This window comes from Mytilus californianus, unplaced genomic scaffold (assembly GCF_021869535.1).
Source record: "Mytilus californianus isolate M0D057914Y unplaced genomic scaffold, xbMytCali1.0.p SCAF_2, whole genome shotgun sequence".
NCBI classification, from domain to species: Eukaryota; Metazoa; Mollusca; class Bivalvia; order Mytilida; family Mytilidae; genus Mytilus; species Mytilus californianus.
In genome coordinates, this window is record NW_026262668.1 from 156,839 (window position 1) to 174,176 (window position 17,338).

Sequence of the window (17,338 nt, forward strand, 5' to 3'; positions counted from 1 at the left end):
GGTTTATCTTTTAAGTATAATCAAGTTTTAGCAGACTTTGAAGAGTAGCTTTTTTTCAACTTAAATAGTATAATATATTTAAATAAAAAAAATACCAGGATTGCTCAAAGGGAAGTAATCCTGATTTATAACTTCTTACTGAATAATTTTTCTCTTTCTCAAATAAATCTCTCCGCAATATAGCCTTTTTGAGCTGATGTGGCGTAAAGCAATCACAAACCAATCGATCAATCTTAAATAAATTCTTTTTACATCATATACAAATAATATCTTGAATAATTACATGTAGTTTAAGATCATTTACAAATTCTAATATCAAGAAATGCATTTTATGTTTCAGACTAAGGAAAAGTTGGGTGGTAGATTAGGTCGTCCTGCAGAAGTCCACACAGAAGATGAATTTTATGTTGTATGTACCTAATTGTTATTCTCTACGTGATGTCATTGTTATTCTCTACGCGATGTCATTGTTATTCTCTACGCGATGTCATTGTTATTCTCTACGCGATGTCATTGTTATTCTCTACGTGATGTCATTGTTATTCTCTACGTGATATCTACATTCTTTAACTTAATTTGAAATTTTGATAAAGTACAACTGTTTTTACAAATTTTGAATACATATATTGACTGTATACAAGTTCATTTTTAATGAAATAATGCAAAATTTCAACATAAATCCAGAGTAGACTTGTGGGTAAGAGCATGTTTTCATAAACAGAAAAGACATTAAAATCTTCAATAAGTGATAATTCTTATTTCTAGGGTTCAGTTTCAGCTTTTGCTTACATGATTTTAATCTGAGTTGCAATATTTTAGTTTTCAAAAAGAAAGTTCTACAAAGAATTCTATTAAAGAATTTATTATTCCTCACACAAACATGGAAACTTACAATGTACTGGCTGTATTAAGAAAGTTTTGCTCAATTTGCAAATCAAATATTGGCAGAACATATTCAGATTTCCCTCATTGAGATCAGTAACGTAGAATTGAAAATTTTATACATTTTATAGAATGAAGATGAAAAAGATACAGATAACGAAACATCTCAAAAGAAAGGTAAGAAAGAATTAAAAAAGGTAAGACAGAACTAGGAAAGTACAAAGTTTAGCAAGAAATGAGAGAAAGAAAATATTCAGTTTAGAAATGTTTGATGGCATGCTACTGTTTATAGTAAGAGTCTATCAGTCTTAACACCATCATTCCATTAAACAGTTAAATATCATCAATTTGTTAAAATTTTCTTCGTAAACACCTATAGCATGGTAAGTACATGTACTGGTACTACAAAAAAGGAGGGTGCATTAGTTTATACTATATTACAATTTATGTACTCTTTGATATGTGATCAGTCAAAGTAGTAATACAATAAATTGATTTTGCAGATTATAAGTCAGACTCTGAGATTTACACCGAACCAAAAGCTGCTGGTGGGGAGAAGAGTCTGGATAAACTGAAGAAACTTCATCTGGACGAGAGATACCTGACAAAACGAGAACAACGATTACGAGAGAGAAAGAAATCAGCCAAAGAGTTGTTAGATTGGAAGAAACGATTGGATGAGGAAGAACAAGCTGTGTTTGAATTAGAGAAGAAAGCATTGAAAGTTTGGGATCATGGGGAAAAAGGAAAAAAGAAAGAAAAAGAACCTGAAAAGTCAAAAACTCCATCAAAGGTCAAAGGTAAATGTTCATACTCAATTGATTCAGTTTCCAACAATTGTGCTAATTTTGATGCTAAGAATTTATGTAGTGAAATACCCAATAAAGATTTTGTACCAAAAATGAAAAATTGGGCTCTAAATAGATTTAACAGAAATTCATCATTATCTTACACTGTTTTAGCTATATGAACATACTTACTTGTCCTGTTATGACTTTTATTCAAATTTTGACCACTTCATGTATTTGAGTGTAAGTAATTCTTCCTTCAATCAGTTCATCCCGTTAGGTATCTGAGTATTGTCGACCTAAGGAAATGTTGAAAGACAGCAACCCAACAACACAAAATAAAAGATATCTTAAGTTATCAACTTTTTCACTGTGTGACTCATCAGATGACAATATGAATACTTAAAATTCAGGCTGAAATGGGCATTCACAGACCTAAGATATAGTGGGTGTGTTCTTGTACAAGTTATATAGGAATAAAAAAATAATTCAAGAAATATTGTTGTGATTGTGGTTTTATTATTTTGCAGAAACTCATCCCCCATCAGTAACACAGGATGATACTATTATCTCAGAAGCAATAAGTTTGGCGAAGGATGAGTCTATAACTAATACTCCACGTGCAGTCAGTGCCAGTGAGAGTTCTCCAGAAGAAAGACAGAGATTAGGCAGGAGTGAAAGTGAAAGTTCTATTATAGAGGAAGTAAAGACAGAATACAGTATGTCAGAATCAACTACTCCTGTCAAAAGTCGCAAGTAAGTTTACTGTCAATTTACATTCATGAAAAGTTTGCTGACAATCTAAATTCATGTTAGGTAACTGCTATGAAAAAGAGGCATGAACTAAATAAGCTTGATATGATTTTGATTCAATTTCTTTTCTACTGAAATTACTATCAGAAATTGTAGAGTTGCCTCCTATTTTCAACATTTTGATCATCAGAACTACATTAAATTTTAAATGGAACAGCTGTAAAAAGTATGTTTAATGTATTGTACCTGCTAAGATTATCATAATGTTTGCATATTAAACAAGCAAACCTGAAATATTTTTGGAAATTATTATTGCACTTAAAAATTAAAACATTTTCTTATGTAACTAATATTTTTGTAATTAAACAGGTCAAAGGCACCAGATTCTGCCACTATTGAAAGCCAGTATAGTGAAACTTTTGAAGATGCCACCAGTGTTCAACAAACAAAAAGTAAAAAGTCCCCACGGTCTCCGCTTGACAAGCTAAACAAGCGTGGTTTTCAGATGGGGGCTCTAACTGGAAGAAATATCTCCTCACCTCGCTCTTTGTTCAGTAAAACCAGGAGCTGTTCAGAAAGTGAATCAGAGGAATCTATATCACACACAGGTTAGTTCGTTTAATTAGATATAACTGTTGTAAAAGTAGGTCATTACTTTGGAATAAGCAGGTCATCAGTGGATGTGTGTGAAAATAATCTAAATATGGGTGAATAAGCGATATCAATTTCACTTTTTATCTGCTTTGTTGACATAAATATCAAAGAATTGTATTGTAACCACATTGCCAAAGAGGGTGATTTACTGTTTTGACTTTGTCAGGTCTTCAGTTCATCTGTAAATGTCTTTACTTATTACTCAGCTTCTATTTCAAAAAATTATATAATACTTGGTTTGGAACTTTATACTGAGGAGCTGTAAAGTGAAATCAATTTTTATGTCTACTAGGCAGTCATTTCATGTTTGACACACGTTATGAAAATGTTATTGTACCTACTTAGCATGAATTTTTTTTGCATAAATTCATGAGCAAATTTTTTTCCCCCTGACTTTCATTATAGCTAAATTATAAATTTTCATTGTTCATTGGTAAATGTTAAGTTTTTGTGGTTTTGTCAGTTTATTAGATACTATGAGCAGTAAGTCAACTATATTTGGTGTATGTGTCACCGAGGTCCAGAGCACTGTTAGGTAAGGGGAGTTAATTCACATGTACCTGAACCAAGGGACAGGGGGTCAGCTTATTGCTAGACTTTAAGATGTTTATTTATCTTTGAAACCATCCCTTCCTTAGTTCTTTGTCTTTTTTTCATTTGTACTTGCTAACTACATAACGCAAAAGTGAAAGAAAATTATGTATTTACAGAAATAGTTAATAAAGTGAAAATAACAATTTTCCAATGAAATTGTATGAATATTATTAGATAAACATATAACATACTTACGAAGGACACTCTTCAGTATAAAAGGACATACCTAGTATTCATTATTATTCGTTGGATACCAATTTACATGTATTTCGCTGGTACAGGTGAACTACAAATTTTAAATTTAAATTAAAAGTACAAATTTTCTATAGGTTCATAGGCACAATTTTGTTAAACCATGAAATCAAATATCCACGAAAATACAATTTCTTTAAACCATGAAAACTGGTTCCTTCAAAAATAAATGAATCCACAGTAATTAATGTCGTATGCAAACCATGTACAAACATATGATGCTCTCCTTAATGTTTTGTTGTTATGTTTCTTCCTCCATATGTTTTTTTTCTTTTTTGTACTGGACGTTAAGCAACCAACAATCAATCTATCTTTTTTGTATTGTGTATTTAAGCTTGAATAGTACTGCATTTCTACTTAATACTTTTATAGATTTATCCTATGCTGAAACTATGTCTGATCTCAGCGATTTCGAAGGTCGTGTACGAGCCCTGAATGACGAACTTCGTCATCGAAAACAAGTTGCTGATCGACTCAAAAGAGAGAGAAAAAGAAGGAAGAGGGAAATACTGAAAAGTAAAGAAGATGCATTAAAGAAACAAATAGAGGTATTACACGGTCTTTAAGAAATTTAGGATAAACAATCATATTTATACTAAAAGCAAACTTAATTATTTTTTATCTTTGGGTTGCTGTCTCTGCAATGTACCCAACATCTTCTTTTATTCACAGTGATGGAAAAATGAAGACTTTAAAATATAAGCCAGCTAGCAATTTAGCTGTCAGTTTAAAAGAGCTAAGAAAGAATTCAGCAACATTATCCTGGTCATGGCACCAAAATAGTTGAAGAAGTCGCTGATACTTTGCATTGTTTTACTTTATTGTATTCTCTTTTGAATACCCACCTGGCATTTGGTGTAAATATATTTGATATATCTGTGCATCAGACAAGGTAGGGCCCAAGTTGGCTTAATTCCAATAAATCCACCAACTACTTTTGGATATTACAAATGTTATAAATGTTCATCCTGAAAATGCATGAAATGGTTGCCATTGGATCTCTAGCAAAAATCAATCAAACCTATGTACAAGTGCTAAAAGGGTAGAACATCATATTTTCAAATGATATATATACTGTTAGGCCTTACTCCCATTTTGATGGTGTTTTCTATCTCTTAAGAGGGACTTTTGACTACTAAAGAACAAATTAAGCACAACTCTTTCCGTTATAAAGGAATAAGCAACCCTATTTAGACACACTCCCCTATCAATAACTTTTTTAAATTATTTGTATTATTTTAAGTCCAGTTTTATTATAATTTGAAGAAAGCTTGTTTATTGATTAAAGTTAAATCTACTAAGCAAAAAATATTTGTAAAAAAAATTCAACAGCTGCAACATGTCACAATGTGTAAATGACTAAAACTTTCAAACATTTTGATATTTCAGGCTTACGACAACCAGATTAGTCAGCTGAAAACTGAGCTACAGAAAGAGATGGAACATGAACCTGTAAATAGTGTGAAACCTCAGATCAAACAACCTAAAGTCAGTCCTACCAAGAACCTCAAAACACCCCTCAAACAGAACGATGAAGCTCGTACTTCTAGTAACTCAAGCTATGATGAATCTGCTCAGAGTTCTCCGTCAATTCTTGATGATAAAGGTAAATTTATCTTACTATTTTTTCAAGGTTTCTGTAAAAAAAAAAAAAAAAAAAAATCCAATTGCATAAATTTGTATTGTAACACAAGTTTGTGCCTCATTATATGAGGACACTTCAAAAAAAAATTATTGGGTGGGGAATGTGAGGCACTCAATTAATTTAGATTGGGTGCTTGCATTTTCCTTAGAATTTTGTAAGAATTATAGGTAAAATGAAAATATTTATTTTATGGGTGGTTGGGGGTCTTAAAAAAGTGCCTATCACCCACTCGTGTGTTTTTTTCTGGAACAACCCTTAGTAAATCGCACAAAACAATTTAAAATGATGTTCAGTCTGAAATTAAGTGAAAGTCATGTAGAGCTAATTAGTACAATAAACTTATCATTTTGTCAACCCTGTATAAAAAAAATTCCACTAAAATCTGAAAAGAAGTCTTTCTGTATGAAAAAGAAGTACATCAGAATAGCTATTTGATTTATAATTTAAAAGTTAACAACCATAATTCAATATATATGATAAAGTATACTATTTGATTTTTTATGTCCCCACAAGAAAAAGAGCTTGCTCAGTATTTTTTAAAGCTATTGTTGAAGTCATAAAAAATATGAGAATTTCTTTTCTTATAAATTTTCCGTCTTATTGTTTCAGAGAGTAAACCAATTTCACCTGACCAAAGACCAACACCTCCAAAATCACAAATTCCTACAAAAATTTCATTGGACAAAATTTCAGAAGGAAGTGAATCATCCAAATCTCTGGCGACAGTAGAGTCAAAGAAGAGAGTTACAAATGGAGAAGATGAATCTATTAAAGAAGAACTTACTGAACAAATTCAAGAAGAAATTTCTGAAGCAGACAGTTTCACAGACAGATCAAAAACTTCATCCGCATTGCTTAAAATACCTAAATCTCAAAAATCTGAGGTGAAAAGCCCAAGAGAGGATACTGATAGGAGTCCAAGGGACTACTCTTATCAGGATGACTTTACTGAAGAGATGACATCTCATAAACAGATAACAAGTGCCCGAAGCTTGCCGCCAGAAAATGTAGACTTGAAACCTCAACCATCTCCACGATCAATTACAGAAAATGTGATTTCGGAAGTGATAAGTGAACATGTATACAGCCATGCTGATGATGATGAATCATTTATTAAACCTTTGGATAATGTCCATAATGATAACAATGAGTATGACGAGAGTGACATTGAACCAAAGTCACCTCCTTCTACAACAAAAACTGATTCACGACCATCCAGTGGTAAAAGTATTTCAAGTTTCTTTGAAGAATCTGAATCTGACCGATCGGAAATAGAAAAGAAGCCAACTCGTATTACCTCCCCTGATAAATCTACCGATGAATCTCCTATACAAACTGCCCGTCCTTCTATGATTCCTGGAGGTGTATTTGATATAGATCAATTAATTGGACCAGATCAAGAATTCGATGAGGACGAGGAAACACCATTGGCTTCTCCTAGAGATGAGGAGCCTCCATCTACTACCGAAGATGATGAAAGAACAGAAGATTTCGTTGACTATACTGTTGGAGATCGTGTTCAAGTAACAGGTCCTAATGGCACAAAAAAATGTGGTACTCTCATGTTCAAAGGACGGGTAAAATTTGCCACAGGTATTTGGGCGGGAGTCGAATTAGAATCTCCAGAGGGGAGAAATGATGGAACGTATGATGATGGTCAGCGGTATTTCACATGCAGACAAAATCATGGAGTAATGGTCCCAGCAAATGACCTGTCTAATGCTCCTCTTCCAAAAATGAGGACAAGCCAGGAAAGTTTAATTAGGAGTAGTATGGAAAGTAATTTAAGTGGAGATATGTCTGTTGACCAGGATGATTTAAATCAACTTATTCAAGAAGTGGATGAGAATGTACAAAACTTTGATGATGATCAACATAAACAGGAACAGGAACTGTTGGCTGACAAAATTACAGATAAAATACTGGTCGACTTGGTAGAGAAAGAACGCAATTTTATATCAAAGAAAAATTCTCCGCCAGTAGCTCCCAAACCTCAGCGAACTAAAGACAGTGTTCTACAGAATGGTTCTGAAAACATTTTAATGAATGGTAATGCAAATGAGTTAGAAAAGGAAAAGTTTGTAACGAAAAATTTAAAAAGTGATAATTTGACAAACAAACTTGTAGACACGTTATTAGATGATGCTTTGACTAAAATGATCACAACTAGAAACAAACAACGAAACAGGGGCGGAGAAGTTACTAATCTTATAGATTTCGATGATTTTCCTGAGGAGCAAAAGGAAATTAAATCAGAAATGACACCATCTGAAGAACTTCTTGTTGTCTTAAATAAACCTGAACCAACTAATGTGCCTTCTGATGTACCTCCTCGACCAGGGTCGCCATTGCCAGATCCTAAAGGTTCTCGACAGGTATGGTACAATATATTTACCTTTATTATTCTATAGTTAAATACCAACTGTTTTATTCTTACAAAAGAGGAGACTGGTTTTTATTGAAACAAATGAAATGACAGCATGTTTTTGAGTTTTGTGAAGAAAAAAAAATTAGATATAAAACTGGCTATGGTATGATTGCCAATGAGAAAACTATCCACAAATTCTAAATAATGTGGATGTAAGCAACTATAGGTCATCATATTTGAAACAAAATAACCAATGACCTGATGAATTATGTGTATATTTTTATTTTCTTGATCAGCCAAAAAAAGAAATGGTGGTTAAAGTAACAACACACACAGTTAAGAAAATCAGGATTATTAAGTAAATTGTCAAAAGGCAAACATTTATTTTCCCTTTAAAAAAATATTTTATGTTCTGATTTTTATACGACCGCAAAAAAAATTTGTGGTCGTTTATTGGTATGACGTCGTCGTCGTCGTCCGAAGACACATTGGTTTTCGCACTCTAACTTTAGTTTAAGCGAATGGATCTCTATGAAATTTTACCATAAGGTTCAATACCACAAAAGGAAGGTGGGGATTGATTTTGGGGGTCATGGTACCAACAGTTAAGGAATAAGGGGCCAAAAAGGGGCCAAAAATAAGCATTTTTGTAACTTCCAGACATAACTTGTGTGTTAGTGTATGGATCTCTCTGACATTGTACCACAAGGTTCCATATCACAAAGGGAATGCTTGGATTGATTTTGGGGTAATTGCCTCTAAATTTTAGGAATTAGGGGCCAAAAAAGGGGCAAAAAACAAGCATTTTTCTAGTTTCATGACAATAACTTGTGTGTAAGTGTATGGATCTTTCTGAAATTGTACTACAAGGTTCCATATCACAAAGGGAAAGCCGGAATTGAGTTTGGGGGTAGTTGCCCAAAATGTTTAGGAATTTGGGGCCAAAAAGGGGCCAAAAAACAAGCATTTTTCTAGTTTCCAGACAATAACTTGTGTTCAAGTGTATGGATCTCTCTGAAATTGTACTGCAAGGTACCATACCACCAAGGCTGGGATTGAGTTTTGGGGTGATGAATCATAAGGGGGTTTAAAAAATTGTGGGGGGGGGGGGATTTTTTTTTCCTTTTTTTTTCTTTAAAATTTTCCATTTTAAATTGGTTATTTCTGATTTATATATAAAAGCAAATAATAATGATATGGTTTGAATAGGTAAATTAAAAAATTTTAAGTTCTTAGACCACATTCATTCTGTGTCAGAAACCTATGCTGTGTCCAATATTTAATCACAATCCAAATTCAGTGCTGTATCAAGCTTGAATATTGTGTCCATACTTGCCCCAACTGTTCAGGGTTCGACCTCTGCGGTCGTATCAAGCTGCGCCCAGCGGAGCATTTTATTTTTTTATATGAATATTCATTAAAAGAAGTTGAAACTGCTGTAAATTCAAAAATTACTGCAAACATTTATAAATACAATGACAAAAAATAGATATTTGTGTGGATAAAATCTCAAATCAATGAGTTAAGATTCATTTGCTAACTGACGCCATCAAGCATAACAGCAGCACTGAAACAAAGCAGGTCAACTATAAACATGACGAAAATTGTTTTGTTTCCTAGTTATGCAAATTCAAAAGAAAAATTAAATAATACCAAAATGTAGTTATTTTAATGGTTTATCATCAGTTATGAATGTTGTTTTTCAGAATCACTTGAAAACATTACAACAAGACATCACTGATCTGTTAGGAGGGGAGGAGGAGTATATAGACGATGATATTATTAAGCCTGATAAACCTCCCCCTCCTTATCCTGAAAGTGAAGGTAAAATTATTTAGTATTTTTATTGATATACTGTGATAAATTTGTTTAAATTTAGAATATGAAAAACTTTTGTTTAAATTTCATTACCCCGGTATATGGGATGAAACAGCAAATGGCATTCAGAGGAAAACTATTATCTATCCTGACAGTTTCTGTGGGTTCATTTCTTTTCGTTGATGCTAATTTTCATGGATTGAAGAAAGACCACATTATCAGTGAAACTTGATTTCGTGTTTATGATAAATTCACCATGGAAACCCTATAGAAAACTTATGTTAATCTCTGATATTTGTGGTTTACCCTTAATCCACCAATAATAATGAATCCACAGTACCTTATAGCGAGTTATTATAGCGGGTGTAAAATTTCACGATTTTCATTGAATAAGGTATAGAAAATGTTTTGGCGGTTATTATTTTGGTGGATTCAAAACTTTTATACAATACCATTGCATGTACACTTTTAAATTGGCAGAATTTATGTTGGCAATTTTGTTCTATCCATGAAAATAAGCGAAAATTTACACCCCGCGAAAATAACTCGCTATACAGTATTATATTCTTAAAACAAATGTGGCATCTATCTCTCTGTATTTGTATTATATTGGAAATGAACTCAAATATTGCTGAGTAAACTTTCTTTCTTCGTGACACATCAAGGAATGAGTATGCTTTCTTTACACGTGTTTGTGATATTAAAGTTATAATATGATTGTCAAAACTGTAAAGCCATGTCTCAAAAGAAAATTCTAATACATGCCAATAAAAATCTGTTCCGACATTTGGTTTATATGCTTGTCTGATATCGCCAAAAGGTTTGAAGCTACTATCTGAATGATTATGATGGAACACCTCCAAGTCAGAATCTCTCAAAAATGTAACCATACTTTATGCATGTTGGCTTTGGGAGGCAATGATAGAGGTCAACAGACTTCTGTTTTAGATCAAAGACTTGAACAGGATTTCTAAACATAAAAACACACTTTTGATTACTTCTTCATAAAGGCACCAAACATTTTCAGTTCAAATGGCTCATAGATACTTCAGTGCACATCAGTTTAAAGTTACTAGTATCATTTCCATTTTCATGCAGTTAATATAGAATAAAACAAAAACAAAATTTATCCTTACAGAGCAAAGACTAATGAAAGCTGAACTTCAAAAAATGGTGTCGGAAGACCTTTACTATGCAGTGCCACATGAGTCGGAGGAAGTCCGTGGCATTGTGGCGGATGTTGTCGAGATTTATTGGCAGTCGAGACGTTGTGGTGAACCGTTAGACAATGTTCAAATTCCAGATAATTATTTTTCAAAAGAGGACATTAATGGTGATTTAGATAGTAATAGCAGACGGGTGTTTAAGACATTACTGTTTGACTTAGCAGGGGAAGTGATTAGAGACATTTATAAAGACGAAGAGGAGGAACCGCCTCCGTGGCAAAAACCTAAACGTAGACAACAAAAACATTTCCGAGGTGCTTCACCTCCCACAACGATGGAAAATTTGACTCCTATTGTTCAGCAAGCTGTGATAAACACTCTAGGTTTGAATGGCTCTCGCAAAGCCGACCGAAATAAATGGACGGTGCGTAAACGAAAGGATCACGTAGACAATATTCTTGTTGAAGAATTACGAGAGGAAGAACCAAGGTGGATAAACTATGATGAGGACGAATTAGCCGTCAAAATGCAACTGACTGATACCATATTTGACATGTTATTGAACGATACTGTTCAAACTATGAACAAAGTGTATCAGAAAAAGAAAAGTAACAGAGTGTGATCTATGTTTATGTGGTGAATCATGAAAACATAACGTGGTTGTAAGCCCTGAAAGAAAGATGTTCGTGTTGCATTCATATAGCAAGTAAGGTTGTCATGTGACACTCATGTGATATTTTGTACGGGAGGTGGTAGTCATGTGATATTGTTACAGACTTTGTAAATAGAATGACTATTTATTTTTTGTATAGAAGTTAGGCGAGATATCCAGTGATATTGTGTGGTGCTATTTATGGAGGTCATTTCTAGATTTTATTCATCATTTTGATAAAGAAAAATACGGAATTAGAACAACATTCCTGTTATTCATTCACTTGAGTTTCAGATTTGCAAGCAAATATTTGGTTAACTGATCTATTGAAGAAAAACATTGACCTATGGAATTTATATTTGAATAAAAAGGACACTACTGAATTCAGTTTGTGAAAAAAAAAAAACATGTTCATAATCATGAAGTTCCTTAAAGAAAGAAGCACTTGGTAACAAAATCATTTTAGATAATTATATATCATTGTTTGAAGTTGAATGACATTTAAAACTTTTTAGAACAATTATATAGGGTTTTGAGAATGCAACCATACCTTAAAAAAAAGCACCAAAAACATTTGCTCAAACATATTTGAGTTGCTTCCCTTTGCTCATATTCAACACTATAAATGAGTACTATTAAAATGGCATATATGAAAAAACATTCCGTCCAGTCATTATCATATCATTACTACATCAAATTCGATGCTGAATAATCTCATTGTTAAAATGGCTGAAAAATCCGTCCTCATGAAATCCCACCTCATTTTTGTTGTATACTGCAAAAGTAAACCTTTTACAATTAGCATTATGTTTATGAGAATAATAACTAGATTTAACATTAATGTATTGAAAAGGCACAATTTTTTTTTTGTGTAGTTTGAATTTTAACAAAATTTCAAACACTGCCATAGTAAGTATAGATCTAATCATCTTAATTGTTTTAAACTTTGATTTTGCAAGCATGGATAAATTAACTCTTAATTCGAAAACAAAGAAGAATGTGTGACCTCTGTCATTCGAAAACTAGCTCAAACGGCACAAGTATCCTGCCTTGCCTTCAGACAAAGGTTTGATGATAAAGAATTGATAGTAGTCTGTATTTTAGAGATTGTAATTTTGTAGATTAAGACTTTCATGCAAAACAATTATATGAAATGGGAGATTTGGCAAAAATTAAAACTAATCAAATTTGTTCAAGCAGTGAAATTGGAAAATATAATCTTGTATGAATTTCAAGACTTCCTGTATGTGAAATTTGTGTGTTACTTTATTTTTGTTTAATACACAGAATTAGCATTTAAACTTTGAAATGGATTAGTTTGTTTTTTGTAGAAGAAAAAAAACATATATCCGGTTCTGTTTAATTATATTTATTATGAGACAGATAATGCATTTATTTTTGTGTTTTTAAACTGAGGCATTTAAATTTCGATTCATTTAAATCTAGGATTTTAAAAGGTGCACCTGCTGCTTGTTTTGTATTTTATAAGACTTCATTAATGGTTTGTGTTAGTTTGTTTATTTCAAAGGGAATCCAGGATTTTTAAAAGCAGGCCAAACATTCCAGGAAAACTTGTTCTCCAATCTTTTTTTTTACAATGTAAACAAATTTATATGCATATAAGCATATGGTCACCATGGCAATACAATAATAAAATTTAGGAAATACAGTGCTATCTTGTAGTGCCAAACATTTCTATGTGCCACTTGTATTGTATTGATTATTGTTTTGTTTTTTTAAATTGAAATTTACTACATTTATATTTTACAAAATGTCAATGTAATAAAAAAAATTCTACAGAAAATACGGTTGAACATTTTTCATCTTAAGCATAACAAGGTTTATGATATTCAATGCCTGTTTCAAATTTTTAAGGTAAAACTTTGTCTCTAATCTGTGCTATGGGAAGATTACAGTTTTGTTTATTGATTTCAGTGCTTTTGATCAGAATTATTTGTGGCATCTCAGATGGTTCAAATACTGTGTAAATATTAACTATAAAGGGAAATAACTCCAAATAATTCCTCAGCTTTATATTTGACAACATATAGTTTGTATATTCTTAGAGGGCAGCATCTGTTTATATCTGTAGATGTCTATTTATTTATTACATTGTATACAATGTACAGAATTTTTTATTTATTATATTTATTAGATCTTGTACAAGTCGTTATACTTTAAAGAAACTCAATATTTGCCCTGTAAAATCCACCGAGGTTTACATGATATTATTATATATTGTTTATATAAATAAGTTATGTTTTATATTTGTTATAAGATCTGATTTTAGCAAAAAATATGTTTAATAAAGTTGCTGTTTTATGTTTTGAATGTGGCATTAAATCAGTTTTTGTTTTCTCAAGAATCAATCAATTTTGACAAATTTGTTAATGAATTACTGAACTTGTTTTTATTTTCTGTCTCCTTTCTTCTAAATGTTCGTAATAAATGACTATTACTTTAAAGTCTATAAAGCAAGATATATTCTTTTGGAAGGTTGTGCACATGGAAATATAGATTTTGGGTTTTTATTAATATCACAAATAACAAAAGTAATGATTTCTGGGAATTATATATAACATTTATAATGGGGTTGAATACCAAATTTGATTGATGCCTTGTTGTTTCCCCCAAAATATGAAGCTGGTTTTTCTTGTTAGACAATTAAATCTGAAGAAAATTTACTGTGCTGTGTTATGACCAAAGATCTGCAACAATGTTTAGCAAAATTTTACAGACCATTCCTTTCTCAATTGCAAAAGAATTGTACTTAAAATGTGATTTCTTGGTAACACTGGATTAATTCATTTAACTCTTACCGTCTGATCTAATTTCAACCATACTAGGTGACAAATGAATATATTTACAAGGTACTGATTTATCAATGTACAAACATTTCCAATTTTGTTTTGTCAACCAATGAAATTCCCTTATTTAGTCATATGCAAATTAAACCAGATTTCAAAGTTTCAAATGTCATAGTTCCCTCCTTACTTCAGAAAGTTCTGTCCTACAAAGAAACAATAAAATACAAATTAAGTCACTGGCAGATCATTTTATTTCATGTTGATCATTGATATTATTTGCTGTAGAAAGTTCTTCCATTCAAGCATAGAAATAAAACATTTCTAATTTCCTGAATATTTTTCTTTTAATTATTATGGGTTTTTTTTTTGTGACAAGCTGTTTAAAAATTTAGAGAAAGTTTTGTGTTTAAAATTTAAGCCATCATACAAATTTATGATTATATTCTGCAAAGATATTCTAACTTTGCCGTGAAATATAGGGACCAAATTACTCTAAAATATTTCCTGGCTCAGTTTTCCTTAGTGCTCTTGCTCTCAAGAAACACAAGATGTAGTCAGTATTAGTTTTACAATTATGACAAAGTGTTAATTGTCCATTCTATGTTGACAGTGTAATTAATCTATAAATAGATTTAGTCAACAATAATATTTTGTATTTTTTCATAAGAATATTTTGTATATTTGTAGTCATTCATTTCATTTTTGTAATCTATGCAAAAATTGTAACACTTGTGCTTCTCAGCAGTAGAGGCATAGAAAATAAAATCTAACAGAAAAATGACTGTCTACTTGTTTTTATAGCCCCGTTACAAAGTTGTCGGGGCCATATAGTTTTACCCTTGTCTGTCATTCTGCCATTCCGTCATTCCGTAACAAACCATTATACACAATTTTTTTCTATACACCTTCAGATATTGGGCTGATTTTTGGTATGTGAGTTAACCATGATGAGTTACAGATCAAGTTTAAGTTTCGTTCCCCTCTTCTGATTTTTGCCGATATTACGGGCTTTGGACTTTGATAAATTGTTGAAAATCACATTTATACGGACTTTTTTTCTATACGCCTCCAGATTTTGCGCTGATTTTTTATATGCAAGTCTACCATGATGAGTTACAGATCAAATTTATGTTTCGTTCTGCTATGCTGATTTTCATGTCATTTCAACACATCTTGTTAAATCTGCAGTACATCCACTTCCAGTTTGCTGATAGTTTGAAATTTAACTTCTCATTGATCAAGGAAATTTTTCATCAAACTAGTATTGGTCTTGAGAGCTGGATACTATCCATGCATGTTTGTGTCCACATGTGTTTTTGAAATTGCAGATTTTTCAACTTTTTGAGATGGGGCCATGCGTGTTGTTCCGACACATCTAGTTTTACTTCTTTTTCAGCATTACAACTGCAAACAATCAGATTGTTATAACAGGCAAGAATAGTTGCAAAGCATTAAAATTGTAGCAAGAAATTTAAAAATTTAATGGAGATTTGTGCTGAAAAATTCTGTTTAAAGAAACTAATAAATGTTTTTACTGAAAAAACAAAACCTATTAAAATTGGCTTTAGGACTACAAATTCTGTATTTTCCACTTATATCCTGACAGTTTAGTTGTAAGAAAGGTCAGAATCTTTAATGCAAGATTGTTTCTTGATCATTGAATAAAGGGCACTGTTGCAAAAGTTATATTATTTAGTTAACCATGCCAGTATGAGAGTTTTCTTTAACAAAACTAAAACTGCCTAGGTTGTTTTGTGGTAAAGTGCTTGCCTTTGGGTGTGAAAGGTTTGTTCGATTCCCCACTGATTCAAACCAAAGACCTTAAAATATATATTTGCTGCTTTTCTCACAAGGATTAAAAGACTTAACCAGCTCAGAATCTGAATAATGCGTCAAAGTAGAAAGCTTAAACAAGTTTTTTGATTATTTGAGAGATTGGAACTAATATTTCAAGTCTTTCCTTAGGCATCGTCTCACTAGGGTGAAGCCTTGTTAACTACTAAAACTGCATACACTTTAATATAGTTCCCTATACTTTACATGCATACTAATCTTCTCGTTTCTCGTTGTCGAGCCTGCGACTTTTGTCGCAGAAAGCTCGACATAGGGATAGTGATCCGGCGGCGGCGGCGGCGTTAGCTAACTTCTTAAAAGCTTTATATTTTAGAAGGTGGAAGACCTGGATGCTTCATACTTTGTATATGGATGCCTCATGTTACGAAGTTTCCGTCAGTCACATGTCCAATGTCCTTGACCTCATTTTCATGGTTCAGTGACTACTTGAAAAAAAAGTTAAGATTTTTTGTAATGTTAAATTCTCTCTTATTATAAGTAATAGGATAACTATATTTGGTATGTGCGTACCTTGCAAGGTCCTCATGCCCAGCCAGACAGTTTTCATGGATCAGTGAACAAGGTTAAGTTTTGGTGGTCAAGTCCATATCTCAGATACTATAAGCAATAGGTCTCGTATATTCGGTGTATGGAAGGACTGTAAGGTGTACATGTCCAACTGGCAGGTGTCATCTGACCTTGACCTCATTTTCATGGTTCAGTGGTTATAGTTAAGTTTTTGTGTTTTGGTCTGTTTTTCTTATACTGTATGCAATAGGTCTACTATATTTGGTGTATGGAATGATTGTAAGGTGTACATGTCTAGCTGGCAGGTGTCATCTGACCTTGACCTCATTTTCATGGTTCAGTGGTTATAGTTAAGTTTTTGTGTTTTGGTCTGTTTTTCTTATACTGTATGCAATAGGTCTACTATATTTGGTGCATGGAATGATTGTAAGGTGTACATGTCTAGCTGGCAGGTGTCATCTGACCTTGACCTCATTTTCATGGTTCAGTGGTCATAGTTAAGTTTTTGTGTTTTGGTCTGTTTTTCTTATACTGTATGCAATAGGTCTACTATATTTGGTGTGTGGAATGATTGTAAGGTGTACATGTCTAGCTGGCA

At 32.4% G+C, this 17,338-nt stretch overlaps 1 protein-coding gene across 28 annotated transcripts in view; it reads left to right on the forward strand.

Annotated features, from left to right (window-relative positions):
• Positions 1 to 15,160, forward strand: part of LOC127729023 (centrosome-associated protein 350-like) — a 149,361-nt gene extending 134,201 nt beyond the window's left edge. For all 28 annotated transcript variants that reach the window (XM_052236595.1, XM_052236597.1, XM_052236598.1 and 25 more), the window contains 10 exons: positions 341 to 409; positions 1,014 to 1,059; positions 1,386 to 1,682; positions 2,201 to 2,426; positions 2,793 to 3,031; positions 4,296 to 4,471; positions 5,313 to 5,529; positions 6,178 to 7,943; positions 9,643 to 9,760; positions 10,893 to 15,160. In XM_052236595.1, coding sequence (XP_052092555.1) covers positions 341 to 409; positions 1,014 to 1,059; positions 1,386 to 1,682; positions 2,201 to 2,426; positions 2,793 to 3,031; positions 4,296 to 4,471; positions 5,313 to 5,529; positions 6,178 to 7,943; positions 9,643 to 9,760; positions 10,893 to 11,542 — 3,804 coding nt within the window. In that variant the 3' untranslated portion in view covers positions 11,543 to 15,160. The remainder of the gene's footprint in view (positions 1 to 340; positions 410 to 1,013; positions 1,060 to 1,385; positions 1,683 to 2,200; positions 2,427 to 2,792; positions 3,032 to 4,295; positions 4,472 to 5,312; positions 5,530 to 6,177; positions 7,944 to 9,642; positions 9,761 to 10,892) is intronic.
• Positions 15,161 to 17,338: the final 2,178 nt, after the last annotated feature.